This window comes from Myotis lucifugus, unplaced genomic scaffold, assembly GCF_000147115.1.
Source record: "Myotis lucifugus unplaced genomic scaffold, Myoluc2.0 scaffold_168, whole genome shotgun sequence".
Taxonomy (NCBI): domain Eukaryota; kingdom Metazoa; phylum Chordata; class Mammalia; order Chiroptera; family Vespertilionidae; genus Myotis; species Myotis lucifugus.
Window position 1 is genome coordinate 2,716,415 of NW_005871216.1, and position 15,298 is coordinate 2,731,712.

The 15,298-nt window shown below is 39.2% G+C and overlaps 1 protein-coding gene across 5 annotated transcripts in view; it reads left to right on the forward strand.

Moving 5' to 3' along the window:
- The window catches only part of HOOK1 (hook microtubule tethering protein 1), a 98,179-nt gene that overhangs the window by 53,690 nt on the left and 29,191 nt on the right, over positions 1-15,298 (forward strand). For 3 of the 5 annotated variants that reach the window (XM_023759964.1, XM_023759963.1, XM_023759960.1), the window contains one exon: positions 1,503-4,272. The exons of 1 other annotated variant lie outside the window; for it this stretch is intronic. In XM_023759964.1, coding sequence (XP_023615732.1) covers positions 1,503-1,673 — 171 coding nt within the window. In that variant the 3' untranslated portion in view covers positions 1,674-4,272. Of the gene's footprint in view, positions 1-1,502; positions 4,273-15,298 lie in introns of those variants that run through there. One more of the 5 variants, XM_006096114.3, reaches the window with a different exon arrangement.

The window sequence follows — 15,298 nt, forward strand, 5'->3', positions numbered from 1 at the left end:
GGAGATATATCAGAAAAAAATATTGCTACGAGAAATGGCCATAATTTTACTACCTATGTTTTCTTCTAGGATTTTTATGAGCCTAACATTTAAGTCTGTAATCCATTTTTGGTTTATTCTTGTGTTTGGTGTAAGAAGGTGGTCTGGTTTCATTTTTTTTGCATTCATCTGTCCAATTTTCCAGCACTTTTATTAATAGACTAGCTTTACCCCATTGTATGTTTTTGCCTCCTTTGTTCAAGAATTAATTGTTGTAAAGGCATGGGGTTATTTCTGGGCTGTCTATTCTGTTCCATTGATCTATATGTCTGGTTTTTTATGCCAGTATTAATGCTGTTTTTTTAAGTATTTTTAAAAATATATTTTTATTGATTTAAGGGAGAGGGAGAAGGAGATAGAAACATCAGTGATGAGAATCATCGATTGGCTGCCTCCTGCAAGCCCACTATTGGGGATGCAGCCCGCAACCCAGGCATGTGCCCTAACCAGTAATTGAACCATGACCTCCTGATTCATGGGTTGACATTCAACCATTGAGCCACACCAGCTTGGCACCATGCTTTTTTGATAACTGTGGCCTTGTAGTACAGTTTGATGATAGGTAGTGTGAGTCCTCCAACTTTGTTCTTTTTTCTCACGATCATATTGCTATTTGGGATCTTTTGTGGTTCCATATAAAATTTTGGAATAATTCTGTGACAATTTGCCATTGGTATCGTGATAGAAATTGCATTGAATTTATAGACTGCTTTGGGTAGTATGGACATTTTAATGATGTTAATTCTTTCTATTCATGAACAAGGAATATGCTTCCACTTATTTGTATCTTCTTCAATTTATTTCTTTGGTGTCTTATACTTTTCCAAGTATAGGTATTTTACATTCTTGGTTAAATTTATTCCTGTTTTTTTTTGTACTCCTTTGAAGCAATTTTGAATGGGTTTGTTTTCTTAGTTTTCCTTAAGCATGCATCTGAAGACTTTGTTAAAATATTGGACTCACCTACAGAGCTTCTTACTCACTAGGTCTGGGTAGCATTTATAGGTAGAATTTACATTTTTAACAAGTTCTCCTTGGTGCTAATGTTAATCCAGGGGTTACACTTAGGTAACCATTGACCCAAGCTTTTACATTGTGTTATGGGTGCTCAATGTGGGTGGAGTGATTGCCCAAATGCAAAATTTTGCTTTGGAACCTTTTTATTTTAGTTGTTCTTGTAATTAAAGTTAGTTTTAGAGCATTATTTTAAGGTGCTGTTTTTAATGATTTTATATTTAATGGATTAACATGGAGAAACTAGGTTTTATACCCTTGTTTTCTTTTTACTAGCAGTACCAGATATAGTTGAATTAACTTCTGCACCCTTATTCTTTAAATTAAAAAATGAGGCCAACACCAGCTTTGTAGTATTGTTTCGAGGATTAAATAACTTTATGTATGTAAAAAGCACTTTAAAATCTAACTCTAAGTAGTCATTTTATTTTTTATTTATTTTTGTTCAGAGTCTAGCATTCCAGAAACTGGGGATAGAATCTAGACTTGTGAGCAGCAGCGGGGCTGGCAAAGACCCTGCTGCATGTCCTCCTGCGCGGTCTTTCCTAGCACAGCAGCGGCACATCACCAACTCCCGAAGAAATCTCTCTGTTAAAGTTCCTGCTGCAACCTCTGATTAAACTGCTAAAGACAACAAGCAGAAGTGCCCTTAAAATAGTTTGTGTCTTTCAACCAACTACCAGACTGAAAAAGATGTTTATGATGCTGGATATCAGCTGTTCAAGAGGCACGGAATTAAGTTTGCTGGCTGACTTTGAAAACAAATTTTACAATTAGCTATTTCTCTGAGGGAGCACATTTGAATAATTAGAAGATGTAATTAGGCACCCATCTAAACATTTGTGTTTTGAGACTATTATAATTTCAAATTGATTTTGTATATTTTAGTTTAGTGTTTTCATTTGTGTCAGTAACTTGGTTAATTTGCAATGTGTAATCAGTAATAAGTAATTTAAAAATACATCTATATTCATTTTATTGTTTTGGTCCATATAAAAATAACCTTAAGGTAGGCACATGTAGAACTATACAAGAGTTATATTTTTTTACTTGATATATACAAGACTTGATCTGTAGCCTCTAACTCTGTCATTGAATGGGTATATCTTATCGTGAAGTAGAAGATATGACATTTGGAAGTTTTGATTGTTGAAATGACTTTGCTATAGCAAAGTGACTAATAGGAAGTTTTGTAGATTCAGAAGAGGTTATATACTTCTGTTACCTACTATAAAAAGGGCTTCTATGCGGCAGGGTGTAAATGGGAAGGGTAAATGGATAAACTGATTTTAATGAGAGGTGACTTTCTGATGGGAAACAAGCTAAAAGTATAAAATGATACTTTGTGTGAAACATCCACATGCTCTTTAATATAATTAATAACAATAATTATTTTACTTTTAAGCATAAAATTATCAGGATTTCTGCTAAAAATACTATAATAATTTTGCCTCCTAAGAAGAAATGGTGCAGCAATGAAACAATTTGGAATCAAGTTAATTTTGTTTAATAAGTAAACAATCTGTCTTGGGCTGTGTTTATGGTATTCAGTTCGTTTTTGCCCAAAGCCCGTCATTTTCAAAGGTGTTACTTTCTCATTTTTTAAGAGTTACTTGTTGGAATTTTAATTAGATGAGTAAAATATGTGCTGTTTAATATTGTAGCCACAAGCCACATGTGGCAATTTTAGTTAAGCTAATTAAAATTAAGTTTTTGGTTGCACCAGCCACAGTTCAAATGCTCAGTATCCACATTGGCTAATGGCTACAGAATTAGTGCAGATATAAAATATTTCCATCATTGCAGAAGGTTCTACTGGACAGTGCCATGCTAACTCTTATAATAACATTGAAACACTCCTTGCTGTTAGACCACAAAAGTAAAAAGAAGAAAATGTCAGGACTATTTCAGTATGAAAAGGAATTGAATTATGGCAAAACTAGCATTTGCATTCCTTAAAGTTGAATAGCTTGTGTTGTGACATTCATAGTTCATCTTTCCAGTATTTTTCAGCAGCTGCACACTTATCCGCTTGTGCATAGACCAGGCAGGGGTCAGCACACTTTTCTGTAAAGGGGCAGATAGTAGTAACTTTAGGTGGTGTTGGCCATGTGATCAGTAGCAGGTAAATCAGCTCCGCCCTTAAGTATGAAAGCAGTAGCCATACACAGTATGTAAACCAAATAGGTGTGGTTGTATTTCAATAAAACTTTACTTACAAAGACTGGTGTTAGGTCAGATTTGGCCTGCAGGCTGTAGACCTTCTTGGGTCTAGAGTTTATTCTTAGCCTTTCCTTGAAAATATAAATATTGTTCCATTTGCAGTGTTACTTATTTAGATTCTTTGTTTTTTGATTCTCTACCAGTAAATTTTTTTTAAATTACTGAAAATACAAGAATTGCTTCCATACTGTATTTTGGTCTCTTAGATTAGGGCACATCTGTCAGGATATTTTGTTTTATCAGGGTTACTTCTGTTGACTACCTCTTAGATTTTGGTGTCTTTTTTCAGTGCAGTTTTATAGTTGGTTTGCTTCTTCATATAGCCTTATAGTCTTTGTGTGCCTGTGACTTTTGGTGAAATGAAAATGTATTAGCATGCCAATTAAAATTTTCTAAATATATGGCATTTTAGAATATTTTGGTCAGTGTAAGACATGAGCTCCTTTGGTATTTACTACTTGCTTATAATTGAAAATAAACAACATTGTCAAACTCCCTTTTACTGAAATTTATTGTAAAACATCAATGCCAATAAATTAATATTTTCACAATTCAATTGCTCACAAATTTTCGATTATATTTGGAATTTCTATGTAATTTGTGCAATTTATGAATAAGCTAGATTCTTTTATCTTAATAGAGAAAAAGCAAATTTTGTGATTTACTACTTTTCTAGTTTATAAGTAGAATTTAAATTGCTTGATACATAAGTATTTATACAAGACTAATGTAATTTAAAGTTCTATATTATTGTGATTAATCATATGGAAATTCAGGAATTGATCAGAAGTGAGATTGTTTTCCACATCTGGTTAATAGAGTGAGATTGACACCCTGTGGGTGGTAAAGCATTATAAATATTCCTCATAAACCATGAATTATATATGTCTGTGTTATAAGTGATGCTTAAGTGCATATACCAGGGAAGAGAAATTTAGCATTTATTATGTGGTAATGAGTTGAATGTCCCAGTGATAATAAAGTAAAACTACAGACCATTTGGAAATGATCTTTATTTTGAGCATTTGCTGTGTAATTAATATTACTTTCTCTTTTTAAAATAAAAAGTATGTATACATATGGCAATGATGTTTACCCTGAGATTAACTTAATGTATTGAGAAATATTTTAAGTTCACTGTATTTTTTAATAAATAAGGCTGTTGAGGTAATGATTTAGTATAGATTAAGAATTAATGTCTTGCCCTGGCTAGTGTTTCTAAGTGGTTAGAGCACTGGCACATGCACCAAAGGGTCTTTGGTTCAATTCCCTGTCAAGGGTGCATACCTGGGTTGCAGGTTCGATCCCCAGTCCAGGTTCCGGTGCATGTGGCAAGCAACCAGCCAATATTTCTCTCTCTCTCTCTCTCTCTCTCTCTCTCACTCTCTTTCTCCCTCCCTCTCTTTCTCCCTCCCTCCCTCCCTCCCTCCCTCTTTCCCCTCATTATCTTCCCCCTCCTCCCCTCCCTTCCACTTTCTCTAAAAATCAATGGAAAAAATTATCTTCGGGTGAGATTTAACAACAACAGAAAAGAATTAAATTCTTGTCTAGAAACATTAAACTGGGCATTCCTCATGAAGGTATCATCTTGGATACTGGAGTGCTGATTTGAATGTTAGATAATGTTTGTACACCTATACCTGTTACTGTATAGTGGCACATCTGACTCTATGGGGTGGCTTATAGGGCCCAATACTACCGTGTTAGGTTCTCTCTGTGTATATTTAACAAGAACCATTCCTGTGTAAAATGAGTGTATATGGTTGTATGCATACAGTCTTATTGTGAACCTGTACATTGCGAAAACGTCATTTGGGAATTTGTAAAGCACTAAAGCACAACTGCAAAAGACAATGGTGTGCAGTTATTAAATGTGATATAGCTTAATTGTAATGTTTAGTTTATAAAAGGTCCTTTCTATTTTCCATGGCAAAGACTTTGACACTTGAAAAATAGAAGCAATATTTGATTTATTTTTGTAAGTATTTAGGATATTTTAAATAAATGATTGTCCAATAACAGTATAATGTTGTAAAGTGTTTTAGTAAATAAAGTTTCTGATTCTGTGTGATGGTTATGATTGATTTTTATTAGGTATAGGTGCATGTTTAATTTGCTTTAAATAAGACTTAAATATTTAGATCAGAAAAGGAAAATAAATAGCACTAATTTAATTTTTTTAAAATATATTTTTATTGATTTTAGAGAGGAAGGGAGAGGGATAGAGATAGAAACATCAATGATGAGAGAGAATCATTGATCGGCTGCCTCCTGCACGCCCCCCATTGGGGATCGAACCTGCAAACCAGGCATGTGCCCTCGGCCGGAATCGAACCTGGGACCCTTCAGTCCGCAGGCCGATGCTCTATCCACTGAGCCAAACCAGCCAGGGCTAATTTTTTAAATTTTGTTCTATGTTTGAGGTTTTTTTTGGTGAATGAGTAGATGTGTAAAAGTAATTTTTTGGTTTGCCCAGTTACATCTCCAGTTTCACCACTGGAATCTAGGCATTTTGCGTTATTGTGGAATTCAAAACATTTCTGTGCTTTCTTTGGCAGAGACTGCTACTCATCTCTCAATTTCCATTCTCTCGTTTGGCTTTTTGTAACAGAACACCATATTTTAGCTTGTTACATTTACCTTACATCTAGGGGGGGAAATAAGTACTTCTTGGACTCCCTTATAACTAGGTCATTTCACTAAGTTCTGGCCGAAGAAATGTGAATAGTAGTGATGTGTGCCTATTAGAAGAATGGGTATGTTTGTTCCAGCCCTTTCCCCTTCTAGAATGCCATGGTCTGAAGGTGACTATCAAGGACAGTAGACCAACAACGAAGAAAGGACTTGCATCCTTGAAATCACCACCTAGCCATATCAGTTGCGGACCTGTAGTCCATATTTCTCTAAGCAAGCAGTTTTTTATAGCTATTTTATTTTGGGGTCTCTCTCTTCTGACATTTTATTTTATTTCCCTACTAGAGGCCTGGTGCACGAAATTCGTGCACTTGGGGGGTGGGGGTGTTGTCCCTCAGCCTGGCTTGTGCCCTCTTGCAGTCCAGGAGCCCTTGGGGAATGTCTGAGTGATGGCTTAGGCCTGCTTTCCAGGGGGTGGGGCAGGGGGAGCAGGCCTAAGGCATCATTTGGACATCCCTAGCACTACTGCGGATGGTCAGTGCGTGTCAGCTCCTGTGTTGAGCGTCTGCCCCCTGGTGGTCAGTGCACATCATAGTGACCTTTGGTTCCGCCGTGCATATTAGCCTTTTATTATATAGGATCTGCACAGGCTTGTCAAAATAAGTTGTGGAAGTTTCTGAAAAGTGCAGATGCTCCATGTTCTTGGATTATGTTTTGAAAAGGTTTAATTTTAACCTTGGTGTTAATGGGGGCTCAATAAATGTTTGTTTAATGACAAGAGTAAAGTTAATGTGCCAGGTATGCAAAGGTGGAGACAAAAGTGAAGTTCTGTCTCATGTTAGGTAGATCTTCATGATCCCCAAAGACCACTATTCTCTAAATTTAACTTTCTAGACTGGCTCAACATCACATAATGTTATGAGTGGTTCATTAAGAGCGACTCAAGGTTCTCGACCTACACTGACCAATATGGGGGCTGCTAGCCATATAGATACTTAATCATAAATTTTAATTAAATTTTATTTCCTCATTCCAGCCACACATGGCCATGGCTACGATATTGGACAGTGCAGTTAGAGAACATTTCTGTCATCACAGAAGGTTCTCATGGACAGCTCTGTTCAGAGGCCTAGGTTGAATGGCCACGTTCTGTGTTTCTTGGAAGTTCCCCATGATGTGGGATCACACACATGTAGTGAGGTGAAGCTTTCAGACATATCCCTGCACAGTGACACGCCCAGGGTTAGAGATGCAGTGAGTTCTCAGCTGGCTATGGTTCTGATGGCGAAGTGCTCCCTCCATCCTTTGCTCAACTGGCTGCAGCAACTTGCTCTCAGTACCTGGTAAATGCTACATTTTAGACCTCTTGCTTCAGCTTAAACATTCCCCTCTTCCATAAATGCTTCCATGATTTCTCAAACAAGGTGAGAAATCCATTTTTCTAAAACTTTAAGTCTTTGTCTTAGTGACCTTAGTTGATCTTACGTACTTTTTAAAAACATCTGTCCCTAGACTAAGTTTATTTATTTATAATCCTCACTCAAAGATATTTTTTCCATTGACTATTTTAGAGTATAAAGGAGGGGAAAAGGGAAAGGAGGGAGGAGGGGGGAAAGAGAGAAACATCAATGTGAGAGAGACACATCGATTGGTTGCCTCTAGCACAAGCCCCAACCAGGGACAGGGATGAATGAACCTGCAACCTAGGTACATGCCCTTGACCAGGAATTGAACCGGATCCCCTCAGTCCACGGGCCACTGCTCTAACCACTGAGAAAACCGGCCAGAGCTAGACTAAGTTTCTTGAAGTCAGGGATTATAGCTTATCTCTGTTTCCCCATGGCACGTGGAACACTGTCTTCCACAAAGTCAACAAATATGTACCAGCTGAACTAGACTTGCTGGTGATGGGCAGAATATTTTCTGTAGAAATCAGCCTCAAGATGCTCTGAAGGAATTGAAGGAGTGCATGGAAGGAGCACCTGCATAGGCAAGAAATGAACAAATCACAATATTTTATTTCAGCCCCACAACTAACCAGCACCTACCCCTCAGCCTCTTTCTTGGTTTTATCACAAGTCATATTTTTATAAGCGCTTCATTGAGATAAAATTCACATACCATATAAACGCGTTTAAAAAGTGTGTAAGTCAGAAGTTTTCAGGATATTCACAGTTGTGCGACCATCACCATTCTCTAAAAACATTTTATCACCTCAAATAGAAACCCTGTAGCCATTAGCCTCTACTCTGCTTCTCCTCTCCTCCCAGCCCGGGGTACCATTAGTCTACTTTCTCTGCCTATTTTGGACATTTCATATGCATGGAATCATACAAAATGTGAGCTTTCGTGAATAGACTCTTAAGCATTATGTTTTTAAGGTTCATTCATTCTGTGGTATGCATCAGTACTTCATTTCTTTTTATTGCTGAATAATATTTTGTTACATGTTTGTGCCACATTTTGTTGTTCATCAGTTGATGGATTTTCGGGTTCTGGCTATTCTGAATAATTCTGCTGTGAACATTCATGCCCACGTTTTTGTGTGGAAATAGGTTTCATGTATCTTGGATATATACTGCCACGGTCTGATTATGTCTCTCTAAAATTCTTATGTTGAAATCCTACCCCCTGAGGTGATAGTAATTAGGAGATATGGCCTTTGGGAGGCGATTAGGTCATGAAGGCTCATAAATGGGATTAGTGCCCTTATAACAGGCCTGAGAAAACATCCCTTCCCTTCCCACCATGTGAGGATGCAGCAAGAAGGGCTGGCCCTGAATCAGAAGGTGGGCCCTTGCCACACACCAGATCTGTGGGCACCTTCATCTTGGCCCTCCAGCCTCCTGCTGAGGAAAACATTCTTATTGTATATAACATACACAGTTTATAGTATTTTGTTACAGTAGTTCAACTGATATACTTGCGAATGAAGCTGCTGGGTCATATAATAAATCCATGTTGAACATTTTGAGGAATTGCCAGACTGTTTTCTGAAGTGCCTGCAACATTTCACAATTCCACCGGCAATGTGAGTTCCAGTGTGTCCACATACTCACCTAAAATAGTTATTATTTTAGCTCTCCTATTGTGTGATGTGGTATCTCATTGTAGTTTTGAGTGGCGCTTCCCTAATAATTAATGAGGTTGACCATAGTTTGATATTTAATTACTCATTCATATCTATATCATCCTATATAATAAGAGCCTAATATGCTAAGTGTCCGGTCCAATTGGCCATTCAACAAATCAAAGCATAATATGCTAATGATATGCTAAGGCTGCTCAACTGCTTGCTATGATGTGCACTGACCACCAGGGGGCAGATGCTCCAACCAGTAGGTTAGCTTGCTGCTGGGGTCTGGCTGATTGGGACTGAGTGAGATGGGCTGGACACACCCTGGAGCCCTCCTGCGGTCTCTACCCGCTGGCCAACCTCCCATGTCCCTCCCCAGTTCCAATCGTGCATCAGTGGGGTCACGGCAGGCAAGTGCAGCGGCAGTGGCAGGAATCTCTCCTGCCTCCGCAGCAGCACTAAGGATGTCCAACTGCTGGCTTAGGCCCGCTTCCCATGGGGAGTGGGCCTAAGCCAGCAGTCAGACATCCCCTGAGGGCTCTTGGACTGTGAGAGGGTGCAGGCCTGGCTAAGGACCCCACCCCCCCCATGCAAAATTAGTCTGTTTGTTTTTGTATTGTTATTTATTGTGGATTCAAATTCTTATTAGATATGTGACTTATAAATAATTTTATACTCTCCTGTGGATTGTCCCTTCTTTTGGAAGTTTTGTTTATAGAACAAAAGATTTTAATTTTGACGAATTCCAGTTTATCAATTTTTTTCTTTTTTACTTGTGCTTTTGGTGTTATATTTAAGAAAACCAAAGTCAGGAAGATTTCCTTCTATGCTTTCTTTTAGGATCTTTATAAGTTTACATCCTATACTAGTCTGTGAGCCATTTTGAGATCATTTTTACATATTTTGAGATAATTTTACAGCTTTTTAAAAAGATTATTCTTTCTCCATTGAATTGTCTTGGCCCCCTTGTTGAAAATCACCTGACCTTTCCTGAATGCTTTTATTCCTAAACACTCAAGTCTGGTGCATTGGTTTACATGTCTGCCCTTGTGCCAGTACCACACAATTGTGATTACTATAGCTTTGTAGTAAGTTTTAAAATTAGGAAATATGAGTCCTAAATTTTCTTTTTCAGGATTGCTTTGGCTATTTTAAAATGCCACAGAGCTCACTTCTTACTGAGATCCGGCTTTTTTTTTTTTCTTAAGTGCTCAGATTGTTGCAAAAATTCAGTTAATCTCCATAGTTCTGGAAATGTTGATTTTGACAAGTTTGCTAGTCTTCTCAGGGTTTTTACAGAGGAGTGAATTTTGGGAGGTCACTTTGCCCTTTGAGAAGTTCTTCCCTCCAGGTCATATTTTTAGAAGTAGAAGGGGTCTTAGTGAGCAATCTTTGAAGTCCACATTGTTCAGAATATGCAACTAAGGTGCTGAGAGGTAAATGGCTTGCTGCATAGTAACAGAAACTTCTGACACACTGAAGCATTAATATTTCTGCTCTGCCTCAGTCCCTTGGCTCCTCCCCACCCCGAGGTTCAACAAACATTCTCTGAGCATCTACTATGCATCAAAACCATTAGGTACTGAACCTGTGTGAGCAAGGCACAATCGTCTCTGCAACGCTGAGTATAATTGGGAGATTACATGGCAATAGCAAATTAAAATTTTTGACTAACATTCTCAGAGAATGGATGGAGGAGGGAGCAACTGACTGGGAGAGTCAAGAAAAATGTCATTGAGGAGTTGACATCAAAGTTGAGTCTGCCAGGTGTGATTAGACGTTTCTTGCAGAAAACATCTATAATAATAAAAGTGTAATATGCTAATTAGACCAGATATCCTTCTGGAAGCTGGTGGCTGGAGGGAAGCCCGGGTCCCTGGTGCCAGAGGGAAGCCGGTGCCGGCAGCCGGGGAAAGGAGGGCCCACTCTTGCAAGAATTTCGTGCATCGGGCCTCTGGTACTTTATATAAAGACATGCAGATTGTCCTGTGTAGAGAATTGGTCGTTTGGCAAGAGATGTGATTGAAGAGGTGAGCAGGTTTCAGATCCCAAAAATGGTCATACACTCAGCTAAGGAGCAGGCCCGCACATAGGGCTGTTCACAGTCCCCACTCCTGAGAGCAGTGTTCACCTAGACCAGTGGTCGGCAAACTCGTTAGTCAACAGAGCCAAATATCAACAGTACAACGATTGAAATTTCTTTTGAGAGCCAAATTTTTTAAACTTAAACTATATAGGTAGGTACATTGTTATTAACTTAATTAGGGTACTCCTAAGCTGGCCTTTGCTAAAAACGTCCTCAATCTGAGGTACGTTCGCTGAGGTCGACCCCTTCCAACTCTCCCATCCACACTCGTCTTGTATACTTGTTTTGTCTATCTCCTTTCGTTCATCCTCTCTATATGTCCACCCCCCAGTTCTTCTAACGCCACTTCTTCAAAATAGACTCGCCCAGGCCGAAAACCGACTTCTGTGCATGGGCCATGAAGTTTCAATCGCACTGTACGTGCGCGCCTGCACGTGGTATTTTGTGGAAGAGCCACACTCAAGGGGCCAAAGAGCCGCATGTGGCTCACGAGCCGCGGTTTGCCGACCACTGACCTAGACTACCAGTGACAGCCTCCTGGGCTTTCACATGTGGCAGCCCTACCAAAAAACCTATAATGGTCCAGGTGTCAGTAGGGAGAAGGATTTACTGCTCTATGAACCCAACGAGGAAAAGGTCAAATTGCTAGGAAAAAAGGTAGAGAATTAAGCTCTCCAGTGTCATAACTAGAGGTGTTGTTTGAAATAACCATAACAGTGTTGCAGCTACAATTTATTATATGTCAGGTACACTATGCCTTTCTTTAATATATATATATATATTTCGGTTATATTTATATACACTGAGTGGCCAGATTATTATGACCGGCCAGATTATTATGACTACCCCATCAGTACTTCATTGACACTTCCAAAAATACTGAATATTGAAAACTTCCTAAGCAAATACTCTCAAGGTTTTATTATTAATATTATTTGCATAACTAATTCACTTCATTGTACTGATGGGGTGGTCATAATAATCTGTCTGACCGGTCATAATAATCTGGCCACTCAGTGTATATATGATATTTATATATAACATATAGTGTATATGTATTATAAATTCATATTTATATATTAAAGTAACATAGTGTGTGTGTATATATAATATATATACTATATATATATACTATATATAATTTAGTATATTGCCGACCACTGACCTAGACTACCAGTGACAGCCTGGTATATATATATATACTAAATATACTAAATATATATATATATATATATATATATATATATGTATATATATATATTTTTCCCCCTTCTGTTTTGGCCTCACAGATTTATCAGACAGTGTAGGATAAGTTATGCTATAGTAACTAACAGTCTCAAAATTTTAGTGGCTCTCAATAAAATAGGTTTATTTCTCACATCGCATATCCATTTTGAATCAGCTATGGCTCTGCTCTATGTCTTTGACACCTGGATGTAGGCTGACAGGCCCTTATCTAGGACATTGCTAGTTTCATGGCAAAGGAAATGGAAACATGAACTACTAGCTCACTCTTAAGCACTGAGAAGAGACTCATGGAACTTGTGCTCTCATTTATTGGCCAAACAAATGACATGCCTTCCTGCAAATATCAGGGTGATTATGTGTAATCATCCCACGGGGAGGAACACCACAGAGAAAGGCCACCAGAGAGGGATAGTGGCTCTTTTGACCAATCTCATCATCAACCACACAGATATTATTAATTCTATTTTGAAGACTGGGAAATGGGTTCAGAAAAGTAAAGTGTCCTGTTTAATGTGCAAGCAAAAATTAATAAATGAGAATACCTGGATTGAATTCAGGCCAGTGTAGCTTCAGAGCCCTAACCCCAGTTTATCTGACTCCCCATGCTACCCAACCCCCTGCACTGAGTCTTTTAATGTTGTTTTATGTGTTATCTTTGGACCGTTGATGTATTTGGGTGAAGTCTTTTTTTTCTGACCTTGACAGTTGTACTAGGCACCGTCACGATTCAGTGCCAGCCCTGGAAAGTGAGCCTTTGCATTTGACCCTTTATTCTTGCTTAGTATCTGTTTCAGAAGTAAGAGGGAAAGGTTGTTAGATTTTCAGAGCAGAACAGATAGCTCATGGTGCATGCACAAAAACACAGTGTGACCCAAATAGTAGAAAATACCCATCTAGGAACATTAGCCTGTTCTTAAGAAATAAGCATGGGGAAATGGAATAAGTGGCCCCATTCCAGAAAGCCAGCTGGGAAATGGAACAGTGAGCTAAGAACAAGCCTGCATTTTGCACTGTGTCACTGAAGGGTTATAACAGAAGTTGGCATTGGGACTGAGAAATAGGACATTGGAGTGAGGTGACAGGACAGAGGAGTAGTGGCAGAGATCTGATTTTAGTCAATAGGTACAATCTAGTGCCAGCCTACAATGATTCGACCCTTTTTAATTAAAAATGTAGATTTTTATTGATTTCACAGAGGGAGGGAGATATAGAAACATCAGTGATGAGAGAAAATCATTGATTGGCTGCCTCCTGCATACCCCACACTGGGGATCAAGCCTGCAACCTGGGCAAGTGCCCTGACTGGGAATCGAACTGTGACCTCCTGGTTCATAGATTGATGCTTAATCACTTAGCCATGCAAGCCAGGCAATTGTACCTTATTTTATTCATTTTATTGGTCCCTACCAATATTCTTAATATTAAAAAAGACATTGTTCTTAATATTGAAAAAGACACCGTTCCTGCCCTCAAGGAATGTATTACTTAACTATTGCTATGTAACAACGCACCTCAAAATGTCCAGGCTTAAAACAATAATCATTTAAGGTGGGCAATTCAGGCTGGATTCAGTTGGGCAGTTCTTGTTTTGGATGGGGTCACTCATGCATCTGCATTCAGCTGTTGGTTATGGTTGGGTCTAGTTCATCTCAGTTGGCCCTTTGCACAGCTCTGTGGTGGGCCAGCTGTCATCTAGGGCAACATGACAGGAATAATGAGGCCATGTGTTTCTCCTCATCCATCAGGGTAACATGGGCTTATTTAAATGGTGGTCGCAGAGTCCCAAAAGAGCAAGGAGAAGCCCTAGCTCAGAAAAGTGATTTCACCACATTCTAATGGCCAAAGTCAGTCAGCAGGCCACTCCAGAGGAAAGGGAAATGTACACAGAGTCCATCTTTTGATGGGGAGAAGTTGTCAAGCTACACTGAAAGGGGTGTGAATACAGAGGGGGGGTTATTATGACTATCTTGGGAAATGAAAGTTGTTCTCAGCCATCTTACATTGCATAAAAACTAAACACGGTAATGAAACTTATGCTTCGTGCTATGAAAGAGTAATTGGCACTGGACTAGCCCTTCTATCATAAACAACCAGAAAATTAGGCAAATAAAAATAAGTTTTCAACTATTGGAAAACTGACACTTCAGAACTGTGATTCCCAAGAGAAAGGAACAAATGAGATGATCTCTAAAATATCTCCAGCTCTCCCTTCCTCTCTCTCAAAATCAATTTTTTAAAAATATTAGAAAAAAAAACCCCACAAAAACAGAGCTTAGAGGCCTTTTCTGCACATGGTCCTCTCATGCAAATGGCACTTCAGGGAGAAGCCTGCACTAAGCTGCCTGCCTCCTGCACACTATTTCTGCCATTTGAACCAGTCCTTGAAGAGTTCCTAGAATCCCGTTTGAACCAATAGGACTGAGGCTTCCCCGCCCAATAAAGTGGCACAGCTATATCCCCATTAACATCTCTACCAGCTAATCGGAGCAGCTCCATTCTGACCAATATGGCCATGCCTTTTGGACCAAACTATAAGGAATTGGAGTTCTCATTTGCATGAGGATGGGCCAATCAGGGAGGAGGGGCCGGGACTTTTGTCATGTAAGCCAGTTCTCCTCTGGCTCAGGAGTGCACTTTCCCTTCCCACCAAACACTGAAAACTGTGTCCTTGGCTAGAGCAGAAACACTGAAGACATGTCACTGGAGCAGGGGAAAACAGCCCCTCACAGGGGCAGAGAGAGGCAGACTGGCGCAGAGTGGAGGGGTGCAGAGTGGAGGAGCGCAGAGCAGAGGGGCAAGGCCACAGGGCCGCCTCACAGCCCTGCTGTTTTCACAGCCTTGCTGTGTCACCATTGAGCTGTTTTGCACTGAATACACTTTCCTTTACCGCACCTCAATTGTGAATTCCTGTTGGTGTTGAATTGGCACCAAGGACCATCTGTTGACACGAGTTAGAGCTCTGAATTCCCTGTTCTGAC